This window comes from Thamnophis elegans, chromosome 3, assembly GCF_009769535.1.
Source record: "Thamnophis elegans isolate rThaEle1 chromosome 3, rThaEle1.pri, whole genome shotgun sequence".
In the NCBI taxonomy this organism is placed as follows: Eukaryota; Metazoa; Chordata; class Lepidosauria; order Squamata; family Colubridae; genus Thamnophis; species Thamnophis elegans.
In genome coordinates, this window is record NC_045543.1 from 35,185,420 (window position 1) to 35,199,719 (window position 14,300).

Here is a 14,300-nt window from a genome sequence, read left to right on the forward strand (position 1 = left end):
GGAACCTTTCCCAAGTTCTCTCCGAATTTGTTAAAATCAGCTCTTTAAATTCTAGGACTCTGGTATCATTATGTTATAATGCTAGTGTTTGCATTATGGTGAATTCTAGTATGACACTCTCTCTGAAGGTTCCTGCGGTTTCAAATCCCTCTATCACTTCTTCTTTGTTTGTAAAAATTAAGTCCAGTATGGCTATCCCTCTAGTTCCCTCCTCTCCCTTGTGGACAAAACGTTGTCAGCTAGGTTGGTCAGGAACCTATTTGATTTCTCGCTTGGTCCGGAATTAGTCTTCCAATTGATGTCAGGGTAATTGAAGTCACCATTCCTGTTGTAGTGTGTTTCCTACATATATTTGTTAGTTGTTTGGCAAAAAGTACATCTATTTTTTTCTCCTTGTTTGGGTGGCCTGTACTGTATATTTATGACAATGTCATTCTTTCTTTCTTTTACATTGATCTGTATGCATTCTAGGAGGTTTTCGTCTTTTGTTTTGTGCATTTCTGTAGTAATGTAGTGGTCCTTTACATACAGTGCAACTCCACCTCCTCTTTTATGGAGTCTGGTTTTTTTGAACAGTTTGTATCCTTCTAGTAGTATGTTCCAGTCATGGGTTTCCTCCCACCAGATTTCTGTTATTCCAACTATATCATATCTACCTTCATGTATTAATAATTCAAGTTCACCCTGTTTGTTCTCCAAACTTGTGCATTTGTATACAGGCACTTGACTCTTTATGTTTGACTCTGTCCAATGTCGCTTCCTATGTCTCCTATTTGGTATTTGAGTTTGTCTTCCTTCCCATCCCTCCTCACCTCATTACTTGATTTGTTTTCTAGGAGTTTTTGCTTGGAATTAGGTCCTGGAGATTGGTTACCATCCCCTCTCAATTTTAGTTCAAAGTCCTCCTGATAAGCCAGTCGTTTTCTGAAAACATTCTTCCCAGTCTTTGTGAGGTGCAGCTCATCCCTTGCCAAAAGCACATCATGGAGGCAGACCATGGTCCAGGAATCCAAAGTTTTTTTGGTGACACCAACCCAGTGGTTCACTTCTAGAATCCTTTGTTCTCTTATCCGATGTTGCCCTTTCTTTGGCAGTACATTTTTTAAAAAATATTTTTCATTATTTAACTTTATCAATAGCAGTTAGACTTATATACCGCTTCATAGGGCTTTCAGCCCTCTCTAAGCGGTTTACAGAGTCAGCATATTGCCCCCAACAACAATCCGGGTCTTCATTTTACCCACCTCGGAAGGATGGAAGGCTGAGTCAACCCTGAGCCGGTGAGATTTGAACAGCCGAACTGCAGAACTGCAGTCAGCTAAAGTAGCCTGCAGTGCTGCATTTAACCACTGCGCCACCTCAGCTCTTTTTTGTGTCATTCATCCCTACATGTAGTGGTAGAAAGGGGTAGTAATCTGTCATCCTAATTATTTTGGTTAGATTCTCAGCCACATCCTTGATTTTTGCTCCAGAGAGAGAACATAACCTCCTAGATTGTATGCCCGGTCTGCAGATGGCTGGTTCTGTTCCTTTAGAATAGAATCTCGTATCATCAATACTTGTATTCCTTTTTTAGGGGGGTGCAGCCTTGGGGTGCTTTTCTGTTTATCTCAGATGAGTTGAATGTGACTTTTTAATGGATATTTGATGATGTCTCTTTTCTAGGTGCTTGCATATTTTCTTTGAGGGTTGTGGGTCCTAACATTCTTGGGGGAATTCAGAGAATGTTAAGTTATCTTGAATTAAGGATAAATGTACTAATAGTGAGAACAGTTTGCCTTCAGAAGTTGTGGGTGCTTCATCACTAAAGGGTTTACAGAAGAGCCACTTGCCTGAAATGGTATAGAATCTCCTGCTTCAGCAGGGGGCTGGACTAGAAGACTTTCAGCTCTATTCTGATTGATTGGCCTAATATTCAAAAAATGAGCTGCTCTCAAAGCAATGTTATGCATGTATTTTCAGGTTTTCTAAAAACATTTCTATCTAATTTTCTAGGTTTGGTACGCAAAGACTCCTCTAGGAAAAGCACGAATCAAGTCACTGACAGAGAAGGAAGATACTGGAAAGGGGAAAGGAAAAGGAAAAGGAAAAGACAAGGGAAAAGAAAAGGATAAGGAGAAAAAGAAGGAAGGCAAAAAAACAAAAAAATAGAAATGGTCTTAATAGTCATCATTGTTAATTTAAAGGAGAACCTTTTCTTGGAATGCAGGTTTTCTACTTGATTCCAGTAAACAGATCATATGTAAAAGTGCTCTTGAAAAACATAGGCAAAACATCTGTATGACATTTAGTTCCTTCAAACTACTGTATTTTTCTTTTATTATATGCAAACTATTTTAAAGTTACTTAGATTTTGGTAGGATTTATCAGTTTTAAAAATATAGTAATTGAAAATATGTCTACAAATGTTAAGTTACACATTTTAGAGTATTTATGTTTATGAGCTTTGCCCAGTGAGAGAGCAACATATCTATTCAATCCATATATAGCTTAGAAGTGGTTTATTTCTTCTTTCCTGGTTGGACATGAGAACTATGTAATAATCTGTTCCACTGGTAATCTGCATGTATCCTCTGTATCCTCTGGGATAGGTCTTTCCTTAGCCCTACAGGGAATTGCAGGCTTCTGCATAGAAGAAGACTGTATATTTATAACTCACAAAATTTGTAAAACACTGATAAATTACTTTTTCCAATAAATTTTTTAGAATTCAAAAGATGTATTTTATGGAGTTATTTTAAAATACCATTAGCTGCTGAATGCCATTGGATGAACATTTCTGTGAATACATTTTCAGGTATATATCCCCTGCTCAGAACTGGTGCATAACCTAGGAGTCTTCCTGAACTCTCCATTCCTAGTGGCAGCTATGGCCATGAAAACCTTTCATAGATTCAGCTTGTGCACTAGTTGCACACATTTTTGGAACAAGAGACCTGCCTCACAATCACTCATTGTATGGTCATCTTCAAGTTGGATTTTTACAATGTGGTCCAAATGGGGCTTCCCTTAAAGATCACCCAGAAATTATAGCTGATCCCAAATGTGCAGGGCAATCAGTTATGAGCATGCCCTGATATGTGAACTGCATTGGTTGCCATTTGGGTTTGAAGTTATTTCAAGATGCTGATTATGATCTATAAAGTCTTACATTGCATAGGGCCTACTATCTGAGGGACTACATGTCTATTTGCTCCAACACAGCTCACTTGCTTCAGGTCCTATCAATTAAATCAAGTCCTCAACCCCTGGACCGTAGCCCACTACCAGGGCAAGCACCTTCCATTCAAGTGCTTTCTGCTCACACAAGTGGAACTTCAAGTACAAGCGCCCTCCATTCACGCACACCAATGGATTTGTGTGCGTGCACACCTGCCATTCACATACACACACCTCTGCACTGGACCAGGCTACCAAGGTGGAAAGATTGGGCACTGAATTAAATGATGCTCTCTAATGGGCTGCAGGAAGTAGGCCTTCTTTTCTCCCACCTTTGGAACAACATCTCCCCTCATATTGCTTGTGTTCTATACCAGTGGTTCTTAACCTTTTTGAAAGAATCGCCCCCTTGAGCCATTGAGGAAGTTATCATCACCCCCTCCCCCAATATAACCTCTCAATCACATCACAGGGAAATAATTCTTTAATTTATGCAAACACATTTTTTTTTCTTTAAAATTGTCATCAGGACATATCAATGCAAATAATTTATTTCAAGTTTTTTTCCCATATCTCAACTATGTAAACTCTGCCACCCATCACTTTACTCCCAAACTTTGTGATACATGTATTTCATTATTATTTTATTTATTCAAGACACTTAAATGCAATGACCACTGAAAACTAAATTCAACTGCAAGAAAATGAAATGCTCGGAAAAAAACAGGAACATTTAATGATTTAATTACAAGTGAATTTTAACATGCAAAAAGAAATATAAAAAGGGCATAAGAACAAACCGCAATGCAGGAACTAAGAATTTCAAGATGAAAACTCTGAAACTAAATTAAGATTCGAAGAAAATATATATTCATGCACACTGTAAAAAGGGTTAAAAAGACACAAAAATTTTACAGAAGCAAAGCAACAAAAATCAGAGCGACAAATTTAATGCCTTAAACTAAAGAAATATATATATATATATCTACACAAAAAGTTTACACGAAGAGCAGAACAAAAAAAAAATTGAAACCATAAAACTGAGAAAATATAATATCGAATTTTTTAGCGTGGAATGCACGCTAAAAAAGTACAATACAGACTTCCGGTGGTGACGTCGAGACGAGTGTGGGGAAGAAATCAGGGCTCTGACTTCTTATCCCAATCTACACGTTTGGAGGATCCCTTCGGGGGTACGCTGATCTTGGAGAGAGATGCGGAGGAGTAGGGAAACCCTAGGACTAATGAGGCGTGGGGCAACCGCCCATTACAACGTGGGGATACTCTTTTAATCCAGTGTGCAAGCGTCTGCCTTGTTTCAATGATGGACTTGAAGTTTCAACAAACTATCTAAAAGGGGAAGGAAGAATTTAATCAACTTCTTGTGTCACTGAGTGGATTAGCAGACTGGCTTGCGAGTGAAACAGCGGTGTGGGCAGAAAGGGAAGATCGCAGAGGAGAACGGGCAAAGCAGTGAGTCTCCAGAAATTGGGTGAGAGATCCCTATAACCGAGAGGCCACTTGAAGGAGGGAGAGCAACAGATTTTTAAAGGCAAAGACCAGCCTGAAGAACTAATTAGCATAAGGGAGCAATCGATTGGAGGGGAGACAACAAGAAAGAGCACGAACTGACTCTAAGTCATACAGATTCAGGTAGTGGGAAGAAACCGAGAAGGGAGGAGGACTTGGAGAACTCTGGTGTGCTTGAGAGCAGCAGTTGACAGACAGTGAAACGGAAGGGGAAGAGATTGATAATAATCAAACTGGTTTTATACAAGGGAGACAAATGAGAAGTAATGTAAGACAAATTGTTAATATATTGGAATATTTGGGAAAGAATAACCAAATCCCCGCAGCGCTTATATTTCTAGATGCTGAGAAAGCATTTGATCGAGTGAGTTGGCAATTTTTAATGAAAACAAAGCAAACAATGCAAATTGGAGAGTATTTTCTACAATCAATCAACGCAATATATCAGGAACAAACAGCACAAATTATAGTCAATGGAAGTATATCAGAATCTTTTAAAATTGAGAAAGGTACAAGACAGGGTTGCCTCCTATCACCATTATTGTTTATTATAACCCTGGAGTCATTGCTGAATAAAATACGGGGGTCAGATGATTTATAGGATATTAAGATTAGGCACCAAGAATATAGATTATGTGCATTTGCGGACGACTTGGTTATAACTTTAACCCAACCAGGGAAATCTACCAAGGTTTTAATGAATATGATTAATCAATATGGCCAAGTATCAGGGTTTAAAATAAATCTAGGGAAAACAAAGATGCTAGTTAAAAATATGAACACTAATCAAAGGGAAGACTTAGAAAAAATAACAGAATGTGAAATAGTTAAAAGGGTTAAATATTTAGGAGTTTATATCTCAACTTCAAATGGGAAATTATATAAGTATAATTATGAGCCATTATGGCATAGAATACAGGTAGAGATGAAAAATTGGGAAAAATTACAATTATCTTTGTTGGGAAGAATAGCAGCAGTGAAAATGAATGTCTTGCCTAAGTTCTTATTTCTTTTTCAAATGATACCAATACTTAAAAAATACGCAAATTTGCTTGAATGGCAGAAGAGCATTAACAAATTTGTTTGGGCAGGGAAGAAACAGAGAATAAAACTTAAAATATTGCAAGACGTACGTGAGAGAGGAGGCTTGAAAATGCCAAATTTAAAACTATACTATGAAGCAGTAGTTTTATCAATAATTTGTGACTGGATTAATTCAACAGAGGATAGATTACTGAATATCGAGGGGCATGACTTGATATATGCCTGGCATGCTTATTTGATATACAACAAGATCATATATAAAAGTCATATATTAAGGAATGCTTTATTGCGTGTCTGGAAAAAATATCAAAATAAACTAAATGATAAGATACCTATGTGGGCAATTCCCAGACATGCTATAGAGAACATAAGTAAAGTGCAAAAACAGGATGTAACCACATACAGAAAGCTTCTTACTATAGAAAGAGGTGTATTACAGCTAAAACCCTTGAATGTACTAAAAGAGGAAAAGATAATTCAAACATGGTTTCAGTATGGACAGTTACAGGCCAGATGGAAAAAAGATCAGAAAATTGGTATTACGCAAGATGAGGACAACTTACTAAAACAAATTAGGGATCAAAGTCAAATGCATATAAAAAAGTTATATAACATATTAATAGAAATGGATTCTGAAACAGAATTAGTTAAAGACTGTATAATAAAGTGGGCACAAAATTTTGAAGAACCAATATTGCTGGATACATGGGAAAAGATATGGGTAAGAAATGTAAAATTCACGCAAGCCCAAAACCTGAGAGAGAACTTCTACAAGATGTTTTATAGATGGCACTTAGATCCTAAAAAATTGGCTTGTATGCATCCGATTTTACAACCTAAATGCTGGAGATGTGATTGTGTTGATGCTACGGATTATCATATATGGTGGACTTGCAAAAAGGCTAAAGCATTCTGGATAAAAATATGGTGGATTATGCAAAATATTTTTTAAAAGCAGATAAAGTTTACCCCTCACTTATTCTTGTTAGGTATAACTACTGATTGTACTGTTACAGAGACTAATTTGATCTTGAACCTAACAATGGCAGCAAGACTGTTGGTGGCGCAATACTGGAAGAAGGAAGATTTGCCTACTATTCAAGAATGGACATCAAAAGTAACAAACTTAGCAGAGATGGCTAAAATATCAGCATATCTAAAGGATCACTCAGACGAGAAATATAAACTGGAGTGGAGATGGATCGATTATATTCAAAATAAATGTGGGACTAACAAATTCCAGATAGCTTATGATTGAAGAAACAAGGAATGATATAATCTGTTTAGAGTTAGCTTAACAAAGAGGAGTTAAAGTACAAGTGAAGGATGATGTTAAACTTTTTTTAGTTTACTTTAGAGTATGATTGTTGAAGATTTATACCCTGTATTTGCTCTGGGAAGTTGGGGGGGGAGGTTGGGGGGAAAAGGGTTCGGGGGGGAAAGGGTTCGGGGGGAGGGCGGGAGAGGGGAGGTAAATATTTGTAAAAGCTTTTTAAAATTTTCAATTAAAAAAAAGATATGGTTCTGTTGATATGAATGAGCACTGAAACTTTCTCTGTCCTTCCCCCTCTCTATTTGTTTTCTCCTGATAACTATTACCAGTTATTATTGAATAACTTAGAGATATATATAGATATTATTTAAGTTGCTTATATTGCTTTAAGACTACTGTTTGTATATTAATATAGATAGAACAAGCTAAGTTAAGGAATCGTTTAAAAGGGAAAGATATTGGATGTTAATTTGGGATAACATATATAAGATATTAAAAGAACAAGATAAAATTGTAAAAGAGATGGCGAATATCACAACAGCACTGAGATCTGGGAAAAAGACAATTGTAAACCAGTGACAAATCCAGAGACAAAGGTATTGATTGCTTCTCCAGCATCCCAAAGGTCAACAGAAGAAATGACTACAATGGAAAAACCAAATTCTGGATCAAATATCGAAAATGTGCAGACAGCGCTGCTAATTATCCAAGAAACTATAATTAAGCTTCAAGAAGCAGTAGCTAAAAACCACAATGAAATGAAAATGGATATGAATGAAATGAAAATAGAGATGAGTGAAATGAAAAATGAAGTTAAAAACGACATACAGAAATTAGATGACAAAATGGGAATTATACAACAAACACTGGAAAAAAAATGAACAGTCAATAAAAGCGGTAGAAAAAAGAACAGAACAAACAGAAGAAACTAGACTTAGTTGAACAGCAGATGAAAACATCAAGCAAAAACTTAGAAGACTCTCTCATCCACCTGGAAATGGACCGTGCAGCATTTTACCATGTAATAGAGACAAAAGAGGAAGATCTACCAATGATAATGTCGGGATTAATAGCAGAGATGTTAAAAAGAGACAGACATGAGATTCTAAATGAGTTGGATGATATATACAGGAAAAGCACCAATTATGCCAGAAAACACTGATTGCTCAGAGAAGTACACATCAGATTCGTGAGGAAAAAAGTAAGAGATATAATTTATAAAATAACAAGAGATGAGCCAATAATGTACAAAGGGAAAAAGATGGGATAAAGACAAATTTAATTTATGCAAACCCATAGGGAAGAATATTAATGATAGAGATATGGATAAATCAAAAATCAGTACTACTGGTAGCAATATACGCCCCAAATGAAAATCAGAAGGACTTTTATAAAAAATTACATGAAAAAATTAGAGAAATTGGAGTGAGGAATATCTGCATAATAGGAGATTATAATGCCATAGTAGACAGTAAAAAAGATTACATAAGTGACAAAAAAAACTTTAAAAAAAGTATTACCAACAACCTGTTTTGAGATAATGGAGGAATTAAACTTGATAGATATTTGGAGAAAAATGGAACCAGAAATTTTTTTTTACTTTTTATTCCAACCCACACCAATCTTGGTCACGGATTGATATGGCATGGATGAATGGAGAAATTGGGGCAGAAATACATACAATTGAAATATTACCAAATACTTGGGCAGATCATAACCCCATTAAAATAATCTGGAAAGGGGAAAAAAAGACTAGGCGAAGATGGATGTTAAATCTGCAAATATCAAAAGAAAAAGAATTTATTCAAAAATGTAGAAACGAATTGGCATTATTCCTTAAGGAAAACACAAAAGAACAGACAACTATACAAAATATATGGGACACCATGAAAACTTATTCCCGTGGAATTATTATAGCACATTCAGCAAAAAGAAATAAAGAAAAATGGGCACAACAGAAGATATTAGAGGAGGAAATCAAAAATTTAGAAATAGAATTACAAAATAAGCCACAAAGTGACAAAATCAGAAAGGATTGGATGTTAGCAAAACATAAATTAAATATATTAGACCAGGAAGAAATGGTAAAGGGCCTAAAACTAACAAAACAAAACTTCTTTGAGCAAGCAAATAAACTGGGGAGGTGGCTGTCATATAGATTGAGAAAAGAAAGAAAAAAAAAGATTAATATATGAACTTCAAGAGGAAACTGGTGAACTACAACATACAATAGAAGGGAAGAAAAAGATTGCATACAAGTATTTTGAGAATTTGTATAAAGGGGAACAAGTAGATGGAAAACAAATAAAAGAATATTTAATGGAGAAGAAACTCCGACAATAGCAGAAGATATGAAAGAAATGTTGTCAAAAAAAAATATAACGAAACTAGAATTGAAACAGGCGATTCAGAAACAGAAAAATAATAAAAGGTCCAGATGGATTCCCAGCAGAATGGTACAAAATAATAGATGAATTGAATGCTGGAGATGTATAATGAGGCACTGATGAAAGCAAAAATACCAGAGTCATGGAAGGAAGTACATATTACATTAATATTTAAAGAAGGTGCAGATTAAAAACAGATTCAAAACTATAGGCCAATGTCATTGTTGAATGCCGACTATAAAACATTCACCACAATAATAGCGGAGAGATTGAAAAAAACTATTAAATGTCTATATACATCCAGACCAAAATGGATTTCTCCCAACAAGACAAATCAGGAATAACACTAGAATAATAGCAAATATTTTAGAGTACAATGAGGCACATCCAGAGAAACAAGTGGCACTCGTCTTTCTGGATGCACAGAAGGCATTTGACAATTTAAATTGGGAATTAATGATACAACAAATTAAGAATATGAAATTAGGAGACCAATTTTAAAGATTAATAGAAACAATATACTCCACCCAATAGGCAAATATATTATTAAATGGGGAAAGTACAGAGACCTTTAAAATAATGAAAGGAGTAAGGCAGGGATGCCCACTATCACCTCTGCTCTTCATCCTGACGCTTGAAAGTCTTTTAATAAGAATTAGACAAAATTCGGAGATAAGAGGAACTAAAATTAAAAAAGAGGAATATAAAATCCAAAAACAATACAAAGAGACACACAAATTTTTTTACAGAGCACAACAAGAATTCAAAAACGAAGCCGAAAACTCAAACTGGAACATGAAATCCAATGCAAGCAAATACAACGATAAGAGCTGAGACAATTATTAGTGAAGAAAATGTATGTACACAAAAAGCAAAAAAAGAACATCAATGGCTGCCTTGTGCTTGGTGAGCTGATGCCAATTTCTTGATGTATGGAACCATTTTTGTTAATTTCATTCTTAATTCGCCGCGTTCAGAGATCTTCAACATATTCCTTGACTTAGAAAGGATCTGTTGGACAGCACTGAATCCCCTCTCCACTAAGTAAGTGGAAGGAAAGGCTAAAAGAAGCAACTTAACTTCCTCCCACAATATTGGGAAAGTGTTCCTCATTTTTACCCCAAAAGCTTCGCAGCCGTAACTCTGAAAATGTGATTGGGCTTCACAGTCATATTTCAGATTTGTCAGTGGCTCTTACAGTTTGGGATGAAGTTGTCTGCTGTGAAAGGATTTAGCACTCAAGTGGGCACTTCCAGATTCATCAGATCATAGAATCTGGCTTCTTTTGGTTGCTTCAAATGGCAGCAAAAAACATCCAAATCTTCTGCTTGGAGTTGATGTTCATTACAAAGGCTTGGGAACTGATACAGCTCCTGGCGACTCATATTGCTTGCAAGGAAGTCCAATTTTGAAATAAATGAGCAGATTACTCCTTTGGCCATAAGAAAATTGATTTTATCTCCTTGCAGCTTTACTTTCACTTCATTCAGCTTGTCAAAAACATCAGCGAGATAAGCTACATCCAGACATCGAAGTTTAGGAGAACTGCTTAGACTTGGATCAATGGATTCAAGAAATTCGACAGCTGGATCAAAAAGTTTGTCGAATCGCCACACTTCCTTTTGAAAGCCACCTTACTTCAGTGTGCAAAAGGAGACATTCAAACTCCTCATTATTTTGTTCACAAAGCTTGTGAAATGTCAGTTGTTCAAGGTCTTAAAGCATTGCATTTGACTTAATTTTATTCACAGCATTAATAACGTAGTGTATAGACTCATGCAAACGGCCAGTCAAATTTTTGGATACAAGGTGCTGTCTATGAACGATGCAATGGACAGTCATAACTCCAGGTACAACCAATTTTAGATGAGCTTGAAAACTGCGATATCATCCAACCATGGATGCAGCTCCGTTGGTTGCACATGCCACCACATTTGTCAAAGGGACGTTTTTCTCATTAAAAAACTCTTCAACCTTTTTAAATATTGAAGAACCTTTTGTGTCAGTGGCTAAATTTTGAGCAAATAACAGTTCTTCCCCGATCTCTTCATTTCCATTGATGAAATGGACATAAGCCAATAACAAGGCTTCATTTTCACGAATCGTTGACTCATCAATCTGCATCACAAATTCGTACTTTTCAAGGTGTCAATAAGCTTTACTTCCACTTCAGCAGCCATTTCATCAATTCTTTTGATATGGTGTCATTGCTCAAAGGAATCGATTTCGTGAAAGTGCTTGTGCTGGGCCCCAACATGGTGGCAACAACCTGTTTCACTGCTGGTAAAATCAGCATTTCTCCAATAGTGTGAGGTTTACCACATTTTGCTATCAACAAAGATACTTCATAGGAACAAATGAGCCCCTTGTCGTCGTTGAGTGACGATTTTCCAAATAACTTCTCAACAGTGCTGTGACCCTCAAACTTGACCTTTAAGGATTGGAAAAATGATACCGGTTTGTCGGCTTTATCCAAATGAATTCTTACCAAATGGTCTTTCAGTTGGGAAGGCTTCATCGCTTCATTTGAAAATGTTTTGTCACAAAGAAGACAAAATGAAAGCTGTAAGTTGGAAGGAGATGGAATGAATCCCAATTTTAGGTATTCCGTCGAATATTGGCGACACTTCCTCTTCTCGGACATGTTGAGAGGTCTTCGAAATGAAAGGCACCAACTGCAAATTAAATTTTTGACTGCACTGGAACACTATAAAACACATGTGGACGTCGATAAACCTAGTTTCAAGAGTTACATTGACATTACAGCTGATATCACAGGGGACAGCCACTCAGCATGCGAAAGAAGTGCTCACCCCTCCATCACTGCCCATTCTGGCCAGTGGCGCGCCACTGTAGAGTGAGGAGGCTGCTGTGCAACGTGCATGAAGATGAGCAATGCATATTCACATATGTATGACATTCTGTACTGAAGCTAGCTGGAGGAACATTTTAAAACACAATTCAATCCACTAATAGCGAGCGATCTGATGTTTTTGTACGACAGATATACAGCGGTTCACTGTACGAAAAAAGTTTCAAAAGTGTCCCCAAAACTTCTCACTCCATCGCCCCCATATCGCCCCCCCTTCCATTCCTTTGCCCCCTCATCACCCCTTTTTGTTCCATCCACCCCCCCCCCCGAAAAACAAAAACGTTCCCTGGGGGGGGCAATATCGCCCAGGTTAAGAACTAATGTTCTATACCATGCTGTACATTGTTTTCAAATTTGTGAAGCTGCCAGAGCTATTTGAAATTGGACAGGCTAAAAATTTGACAAATAAATAAATATTACACTTGACCTTAGACAAAAAGCAATAAATGTTTTCATATACTAGTGGGAATAGTATTAAAACTGCTTGAATTATGCTATTAGTTAGGAAAGAGGTTAATATGTTAGCAACACGAATATATTGATTGTTATGGACATTTATTATTATTAAGATAGGATATTAGATTTTGATTTAATTCTTATTATTTTATTAGCCTATAAAATGATTCTTTTATTTCATAGATGTTTGGCAAAATTGTATAATTAATATATAATCATTTAATTCTAGGAAATGACATTGATCTATTGATGTATCAGAGTAAGGATAAGAAGATCTCTCCTAAAAATATAGTTATAATCAAAATTAGAAGGTGTTCTAAGCTTACACACAAAAGTTTAATTTGATTGATGTGTAGTGTAAACTTCATGTTAGGATTAATTTCGTATGCTCACAGAATGTGTTCTATACTAGATTATTTTAATTTCTTTTTTATTAGAATATGTTTTTGATTCTTCTGTTCATCTTATTATTATATCTGATCATGCTTCTCTCACCTGAACCCTTCAATTTAAAAAATTTAAATCTGCACAACGTAATTGGTATTTTAACATTTGTTACAAAAGGAAGGATTTTTAAGTTAAAGAAGAAATTTTGATTAAAGAAAGATGTAGAAGATCCTATCGAGCTGGCCTATCATGCAGTTGTATTAGCCAAGTTACAGATGGGAAATTTTTATGATGACCAGGTAGCTTTTTCATTTAATAGATTAAAGCATTGGGAGCCTGATGAAAAAGATGATATGTTGTTGACACATCAATTAAAGCAAGATCAACAGAGCCTACTTTCTAAAATAGAGTATTAATGTAAAGTATTAGAATGTAGAACATAGACTAATAGGATTAGAAGGGACCTTGGAGGTCTTCTAGTCCAACCGCCTGTTCAATCAGGAGAACGCTATATGATTAACTATTATTAATTACTAATTATTAAAAATCATTAGAATTAACTTTTTTCTAAATTATCATATACTTGTTATTATAACATACAAAGCTTGTAGGATAATAGGAAGCAATTCTTGAATCATATAGATATTCAATTTTTATTACAGGATAATATTGATATTACTTGATTCTAATAGTTTGTGTAAATTGATTAACCTCCTGGTCCTAGAATGGTACGAAGTGTTTGCAGATTTCCTGGACTCTGTACTATTGGAAGTTTATAATGAATCTTTTAAAAAGCTAGTAAATGGCCCCTTTCATTTTATGAGGCTTATATAAAATTGATTTGAAAACCAGATAAAAATCCTAAATTCTGGGCAAGCTACAGGTTTACTTCATTAATTAAAGTGGATACAGAGGCTCCAATTCTTTTACTTTATTGGCTAGATGGTTGAAGAAATTTTATTACTTAGAATCTAACCATCCCAGACAGGGTTTAAAATGATGAAGCATTAGTCAATTTACATTTATTAATTATTAATTTATTTATGTATTTATTTATTAATAATTATACTGGAAATAGCTAAAGACAGATTGGACTCTGTGTTCTTTAAATGCAAAAAAAATCTTTGTTTTGGTGCAGATTAATTGTTTAAAACAACTGATGATCAGATACAGTTTTTCCAGAGATTTTGTT

At 35.6% G+C, this 14,300-nt stretch overlaps 1 protein-coding gene and 1 pseudogene across 1 annotated transcript in view; one reads left to right on the forward strand and one right to left on the reverse strand.

Moving 5' to 3' along the window:
* The window catches only part of IQCA1 (IQ motif containing with AAA domain 1), a 156,617-nt gene extending 154,314 nt beyond the window's left edge, over window positions 1–2,303 (forward strand). The window contains exon 19 of the mRNA XM_032213062.1: window positions 1,996–2,303. Within this exon, the coding sequence (XP_032068953.1) occupies window positions 1,996–2,151 (156 nt within the window). The 3' untranslated portion in view covers window positions 2,152–2,303. The remainder of the gene's footprint in view (window positions 1–1,995) is intronic.
* An 8,328-nt stretch (window positions 2,304–10,631) lies between these two features.
* On the reverse strand, window positions 10,632–12,037 carry LOC116505704 (annotated as a pseudogene).
* Between the last annotated feature and the right edge of the window lie 2,263 nt (window positions 12,038–14,300).